At 44.6% G+C, this 8125-nt stretch overlaps 1 protein-coding gene across 3 annotated transcripts in view; it reads right to left on the reverse strand.

Annotated features, from left to right (window-relative positions):
* MTCL2 (microtubule crosslinking factor 2) overlaps positions 1–6557 on the reverse strand; it is a 75420-nt gene extending 68863 nt beyond the window's left edge. For 2 of the 3 annotated variants that reach the window (XM_087959465.1, XM_087959464.1), the window contains exon 1: positions 5022–6556. In XM_087959465.1, the coding sequence (XP_087815591.1) occupies positions 5022–5795 (774 nt within the window). In that variant the 5' untranslated portion in view covers positions 5796–6556. Of the gene's footprint in view, positions 1–5021 lie in introns of all 3 variants that reach the window. The other variant, XM_087959466.1, reaches the window with a different exon arrangement.
* Between the last annotated feature and the right edge of the window lie 1568 nt (positions 6558–8125).

Below are 8125 nucleotides of genomic sequence, written 5' to 3' on the forward strand. Positions count from 1 at the left end.
GATGCTAAGCCAATTCTATAATATTTAGACTATCAAACAGTATTTTTTACAGAGCAGCTAAGTTTGATTTCAACAGAATCAATCTTTGTCTCAGTTTACCTGAAGGCAAAGCAGGAACCAACATTTATCTGAACATAATATCTGGAAATGTTTGTACACTGCAAAACTAGAATACAGATGTGGATGTGCAGGAACATAGAAAGTTAGAAAAGGGACACTCAAGGAGGATACAACAAAGATTCAACATGGGGATGCCTCAGACGAGAAATGCCAATAGGCAAAATATACCAATAGGTTTCTCTCCTTGATTAATTTCCATCCGTTGCTTCCTGAAAGCAGGAAAAGAAGCAATGTATGGAAACTAGACAAGGGGACAAGCAACTTAGAACTAAGAAAAAATTTCCTGACAGAACAATCAATCAGTGGGAAAACTTGCCTCCAGAACTTGTGAATGCTTCAACACTGGAAGTTTTTAAGAAGAGAGTGAACAAACTATCTGAAATGGTATAGGTTTTCTTGCCTGAGCAGAGGTTTGGACTAGAAGACCTCCAAGATCCCTTCCAACTCTGTTATTCTATGTACCCTAAATAAATGTTAAAAATTCATTTGTCAATCAAACTAGACTTCTCAGTCCTCTATGTCAATCTCCCAAGGAGTTACCTTTCATTTTTCTTTAGCAACCACTCCTATGTTCCCTAGTCAATTTCAATTGTCTGCAGCTTCATTGATAAAAACAAAGCTCTTGTTTAGGTATCCATAAGATTATTAGAAGGGGCATTGGGAGGAAGTGAGGGAGGGTGGAGAGACAACAGAGCCTTCATGACATCATTCATCTGACACAGATGCACACATCTTCGCATTGGCAGAATGGGGGTCTTTGTATGTGCAGCCATGAAGGCCTCCAGGACATCTGGCATCACAACCTTATTTGCTGAAGGCTACATCTGACACAAACCTCATCCTCCCTGCAGAAATAAATGATACTCATGGATACCCGGAGGAGCACCTGTATTAGACAACGTTGGAAACTGAGTTCTGCTGTCTTCCTCAGCTTGTATGTTTGATTTAAGTATAATATTAATGTGGACTATGGGTAGGAGACTTCAGGTATCCACCAATTAATTTGTATTTTTATTTTAGACTTCTACTGCAGTAAGTGAGATCAAAATATTTTATTTATTTTTATTGTACTAATCTTATATCACACTCTGATTATATCTGCTTCTGAGAATCTTACAGACCTCCAAAATAGTAATAGGACAATAGGACTAAAAATAAATAACATGATATAACAATGTGATAAAATAACTTTGGAATAAAAAAAGTCCGACACTAAGGAACATTCATGAACCCTTTATCAGGAGAGACTAAAGTGACTTCCTCAAGAACTTAATTGCCTTGCAAAAAGCTAACAGGGTCAGAACCTGTGTGATATCAGGGGAACACGGTTCCAGAGAAGAGGGAAGAGAACAGTGGTAAGCATATCCACCACCCCCAATTAAAATGGACAAGGTATCTTTAAGAAAGATTTTTTTTCAACATCCAAGAAGCATTTACATTTTTTCACACAAAAATGCATTGAGTGCATAGTGCAAAAAGGCAAAAAAAAATAACTGCTACGAGTATATACACATGTAATTATTTTAATTATATTATTCTACAATTATAGAATTATCTTTTTCTATTAGAGTAAGAATCTCTGCCTTTTCTAGGGATCTAATAGACACTCTAAGCTGGGAGTTGCATGCAGCCATTCAGGAAATATACACTACTGTTACCATGCCAACCCCATCCTGAAAAATAAAATCATCACTGCTCAATAGTAATAGCTCAGAGAAGCAACTGAATCTGGCAACAACCCAATTACTCCCCCATTCCCTCTCTTTCACAGACTGCAGGGTTTCCTAACAAGCAATATTCTTACATTGTTCAAATAGTACTCCAGCAAAGTCTGTAAACCACTCTAGAGGCACATCAGCAAAGTAGCATTCCATACAATTAAGTGAGTAGAATGAAACATACAGTGAACAACTTTTGCAGGAACGTAGATGTCTTTCTCTACTGTGAATATGAAACACAATTTGCTATGTGCAATGTAAGGTAAGGCAATGCACCAACCTGTGTTGCCTCCAGAAATAGTATAGAAATTGCAGCTACTGCAAATTGCAATCCCAGGAAAAGATGCAGCTGCTTTAAAAAGCTGCAGAGAGGTCCTACACCCAGGTTCCTATCCACTCCAAACAGCCTTTGGAAATCAGTCCTGAAATCTTGGACACAATTATTTCTTATTACTCATACTGTATACTCCACGAGAGTACCTAGGCAAGAGCTCTATTTTCCCCCATTATATGAAGGAAACATATTTTAGAAATAGCAAATAAAAATTATCAATGTGAGGGAGAGAATCAATGGACATGAGATGACTAAACATCTCTATCAATTCTCCCCTGAAAATGGCCTCTCACTCCTGGCACTGTCATTACCGTGGCACATTTCAGGGATATATCTGCCAAGATCATGTATATTTCCATTTAAGGTATCTTAACTTATGTATCAGAAACTCAGTCTGGCCCAATGGCTAAGGCACTGGACTGGGATTGGAAAAACCTGAGTTTTAATTGTAACTTAAGCACAGAAACAAACTGGGTAACCTTAGCCAGTCACTTTCTATCAGGCTTAGCAATAAAGCAAGGGCAAACAACTTCTGAAAATGTTGCTTAGAAAACTGTATGGACTAGATTGGTCTAGTGTTTAAGGCATCAGGGTAGAAAACATGAGACTGTGAATTCTAGTCCCAGCTTAGGCATGAAAGCCATTTGGGTGACTGTGATCCAGTCAGTTTCTCAGTTTCTCTCAGCCCAACTTGCAAGCTTGTTGTTGCAGGGGAAATAGGAGAAGAAAGTATTAAGTATGTTTGCTGCTTTGGGTTATTTATAAAAAATAATAAAGGAAGAATATAAATACATACATGCATACAGTACATGCATACAGTACATATACATACATACATACATACATACATACATACATACATACATACATACATTCATACATACATACATGGAATCAAACTGGACTCCAAAGGAAAAAACAAGTCTGCATTAAGATACACACATACTGAACTACAATTCTGTACAACTTCTTGCCCTTCAGTACAACTAGAGCTGCTTGTTATATGAATTACCCTTCTGCTCTACATTAATGCCATAGTACTTTGAGAGCACCTAATCGTCCTGTAGAAAACCTCTGTCCAATCAGAACCTAATGACATGATGTTAGAATTTTAATACGGGATTGCTATAGAGAAGCAGCATCCCATGAATAACCTTTAACAGGCTCTAATAAATTCCAAGAGATCTTTGCTTAACAGACCTGAACAGTCTCCTATTCTTGAAACATTGAAATGAAATGTGAGAAGGTAATTCCAGTTCCATAAGAAAGGGTGCCTAGATGTAAGAGTCCTTCCATTAAATATGACTAGGGACATTTTTCTTTTTGTTTCTAAGAAAGAACAGACACCTGTATCAAAATAAATCTACATATTACCTAGAGAACTGTGGCTGTAAGGCAATTGATCAGTATAATAATTTACTTCTAATAAGTAACACAACAAACTCAATGCCTTCTGGATATTTTTTTGGAAAAAAGTTGCAAAAAGATTCAAATTCTGGACATTGTAGTTGTTGACACATCCACAGACAGATAGCAACTCTACTGCAGAACATCTGTTTCAGTAAGCCAAAGGAGAATTAGCAGAAGAAAAATCTTTTGAAAACATGCACATAGTTTAAACATGGGGTCTGAAAACATTTAAACATTTGCTCTTGAGGCAAAAGAATGTAAATTAGGAGCTTCAGAATGTTGGTGTGTGTCTTTAGGGTTGTAAGATACATGTCCTGCGCACAACCAACATTCTACAAAGGTGAACCTTTGTTTTATTATCAGTCTCTGTTCTAATAAAGCTAGATTCCCCATCAATGAAAGGGCTACAGAATTCAACATGACAACAGATCTTGCTAAAGTACATGTCATTCCTGGTCCACAGGCTTTGATGAATACCTGCTTCAAAACAAAGAAGACCATTCCAACAATGACCCATTTTTGCTCCAGGATTGGAAGGAGAGGGGTAGGGAGGCTGCACACATTTAGCAGTAAATGTCTTAAACAATACTTACGGGCCGTGACCTCTATGAGTAGCCAAAGTGTCCTCCACAGGTACAGTCTAGAGATAAAAGGTCTTCCCTATAGAACAGCTTTTTCCCCAATGTGGTTGCTCTCCGGGGTGCACCACATTGTCTCAGAATGACACAGATCACCCACGGTTGACTCACCCAGGCCAGCTCCCCGTGGGACAATTCAACGCGGGACAAATGGACATGAGGTAACTATACAATTATCCACCACTGTTTCTTCGACTATTTTCATTTTTTTCCCCATTCCCATTTCATTCTGTCCCTCCTTTAGCATCCTTTCCTTAATGATTCTATTCCACCATTTCTTAGTCTAACTCTTATATTTGTTGGTTCACTTGGTTCCAGTTATCCCATCTGGAATTGTCTAGCAGTGAACTGGCCGAGGGAGAAACTATGGTGGTGAGTTGTCCTAGGCCTACCTGCCTTCCAGCTGCAGAAGCAGCAGCAGCTCTTGAGAGCACCACATGGGGGGGGGGGGTATGTGTGTGTCATTGTACAAGTGGTTGTCCCACATAAGGGTGTGTATTAGGGGAGGCCAGCTCTCAGATTCGAGCCATGGGGCATCTTTTGAGGGAAGGGGCGGGCCTCTTTTACAAAGACTTCCTAGGTCCGAGCGGCGGCTGGGTGGCTGCAGAAGGCCTGGGCGACGAGGAGGCCTTCGGGGGGGAGGGGGGGAGGCGGAGAGACAATTCGCTGCAGAATCTGCGCTGTGCAAAATCGAAGGTTTTGTTTTGTGTTTTGTTTTTTTTTCTTCTCCCCGTGCGAAAGCAGCCTCGTGCGCCTGTTCTCTCCGCCCAGCCGGCCCCCAACCCGGCCCCCGCTGCTCACCTTGAGATAATCGTTCTCGGAGCGCAGCTCCTCCAACTCCCGGGCGACTCCCGCGTCCAGCAGCTCCTCGGTGAGGTCGGAGAAAGCCAGCGAGGTGCTGAGAGGGAGGCGGCTGCTGGCCAGCGAGGCCCCCGTCGACAGGTCCTCGGGCAGCGGGGATACGCCATCGGCGGAGGCACTGGCCGGCTGGGCAGGGGCGCTGCTGCTGGGTGGGGATTCGGTGTCGCTGCTGCCGCCGCCGCCGCTCAGCCCGCCCAGCTCCAGCAGCGACAGGACCTTCGCTTCCTCCGAGGCGCTGCAGTCCGAGACCTCCGAGCTGCTGTCTGTCAGGCTGGAGGCAGGCGGCGGCTGGAAGCGCGCCGACGGCACCTTCCCGGCCCCGCCGGAGGCAGCTGCCCCCTCGCCAGCCCCGGGGAGACGGCTCCGCCCCTTTACTCTCGCCCCGGCTCGGCCTCCCGAGCCCTTCCCGGAGCCCCGCGACCCCATCGGCGGCGTGGCCTTGCCCTTCTTCTCGCCGCGGCCATCCTTGGCGCTCCCAGCCCGGCGCGAGTGTCCACCGGCCGCTCCTGACTTGCCCGGGAAGAAAACGGGCGAGCCCGGGTGGCTGCCGCGCCGGCTCTTGGCCAGCGACCACCCGGGCACATCCTTGGGTCTGGCCGGGGACGGCGCCCGATGCAGCTTCTTCCTCTCGGGCTGCGCGGGAGGCAGCGGCGCTGGGGCCGAGGCGAGACGCTGGCTGGGTTCCGCCTCGCACGGCGCTGCTGCTGCTGCCATCCCCGGACGGCTCCTCACTGGCCCCTCCGGAGCCGTCTGGGGCTGGGACCGCTCATGATCCGGCCGGAAAGCCGCCTCCCTCGTTTCCGCGCTGGCTCCCCTGATGGCTCAAGCTCTTTGAGCGGGCTCGCCGACAAGAGAGGCTCGCTCGGCTCGGGGGACGAAAAGAGGTTAGGCTGGCCGTAAACCCGCCGCCACGCCGTGATGATGCTCGTCTCCGCCGCCTCACAAGCAGCAACAGTTCCTCGGTTGGCTCCCTCCTCCTCCTCCTCGTCGTCGTCGTCCTCGGTATCCCCGCCCAGCTGCGAAGACGGTGACGCGCATGGTCTGGGAACAAAAGGCGGAGTGAGGCGCCCGAGGGGGCGCTCGGATCCTCGAGGCAACAGCGACCTCCTCCTCCGGACGGCCGAGAGGGCATCTCTCGATCTTGGGTCGAGATGAATACAGAGAAATAAACACCCGAAGGACGCAGCGCCCCGAATCCGTTTTTCTCCAGGAAGCCAAGACTGGACCCACCACGTAGCCCCGTCATCTTCCCTCCGAACCCCGAAAAGTCCCTTTACTGAGGACTTTCTGTCAGGCGGAGGTCGAAACGACTTTGCCTCTGGGGTTTAAAAAAGAGCGTGGCTTTTGAGGATGCTTGTGGTCAGGCACATCGGTATGATAAGAAATGTAGCTCAAGCAAATCCCAAAGCCACCATATTTTCTTTCTTTCTTTACTCTCAGGAGGAAAGAACACTGTTCCCTGTCTTTGAAAGAAGGCAACGGTTGGATTTTCTCCACAGAAATCAAAACAATCGGCAGCTGGAAACCGAGGCAAGGCAGGGCTCTCTAGTTGTGACCAGAGTAGCACCGAAGAAGGGCTAGTGCATGTAGGATGCAATAATGTCCAACTATTTCTGCGGAGAGAAAGGGTCCAGGCAGTATGTTTTTTTCCCTGTTCCTCCTGAAAGTTTTGCTCAGGAGAAAAACATATGCTTTCCATATATGTTCCCTGTTTTTCCCCCCTAAGGATTCATGTTATTTCTATTATGCAAAATTTTCTTCAAGCCTTCCCCAAACCAAATGCCTCAAACTGAGCATGGGATTGGCGCATTATATTAGGCATTGTATTGATTGCAGAAGTAATTATACAAATAATTAGCTCCAACTTCCAAGACCCAATATATAGCAACAAAATGCTTTCAGATGAGCGCCTACATTTTTTTGCTTCACAATAGACCATTTTGCAAAGCGATGCGTTAAAACTGTTCCCCACACTGGTATTCAGATATATTCTACTTTAACACCCATAATGTCATGGTGGAATATAGTGTGAGGGAACTAATGTCCTCCATGTGCTATATGAATAATTCCCCAAGAAAATGAAAGAGAGCCAATATTCATGGCCTCTTGAATAGACTTAAGTCCTATATGATTTATTATGCACTTAGCAAGGCAGTTATTCTTTGTGTTCCCCACTAGTGATACAAAACAAAAAGTTTGGTGCATGAAGAAATCACCGTGCAGTTTCACAGTTGCTTTGCTATACATCCAAGAGTTCAGTTAAAATTGCAATACATGATTACATTTAACGTTCAGAGACCAAGATAGACAATGGGGCAATGGAACAAACTGGAATAACATATCAACACATATAAGATGCAAATTCTGGAAGAGCAAAATTGTATAATATGAAGTCCATTTTTCTAAGAAAACATTGGAATGATTATCTTGGAAAGAAATGGTTGCTTGTATGTGTTCTCTGGCTCTCTTCTGCAATCTAACATTTGTAGCTGGGTATCTCAAAAATGTTATATTCTCAAAGTGTAAATCAAAGCTGGCATTCAGCATTTCTCAGGAAGTCATGTGATTTATACACAGCAGCTGTTGGCAAAGCACGCTAAAGCAATCAATGGATCTGTCTACTGTATCATTGCATTGCGTCAGAAGATCTGGCAGTAACACAATAGTAGTCTTGGAATACAGCTGCAAATTGGTTTTAAAATCACACTTTTAATCTGCCATTTTGCCACTAAGCATTATTAGCTAGCGTTGGCTTTGAAACTAGGGGCTATCATTTTGTTACTTACAGGTACTGATTGATTTATGACCATATATTCAGTAATTGTTTGAAATTATGACTCTTCCCAAAGTTGCAGTCGTTGCAGCATCCTGCGGTCACATGAACAAAATTTGGGCACTTGGCAGTCTGCGCACCTTATGACCAAATTGCAAAGATGCTGCAGCTCAATTGTGGTCATAAGTCAAGGACTACCTTTATTTACAGCTGGAAATTAACACATCTTGATTTTTAATGCCGATCAATAACTACTTCTTAGTACCTGTGC

This window comes from Notechis scutatus, chromosome 3 (genome assembly GCF_049901735.1).
Source record: "Notechis scutatus isolate UNSWTSFEM ecotype Mainland chromosome 3, rNotScu1.2, whole genome shotgun sequence".
In the NCBI taxonomy this organism is placed as follows: domain Eukaryota; kingdom Metazoa; phylum Chordata; class Lepidosauria; order Squamata; family Elapidae; genus Notechis; species Notechis scutatus.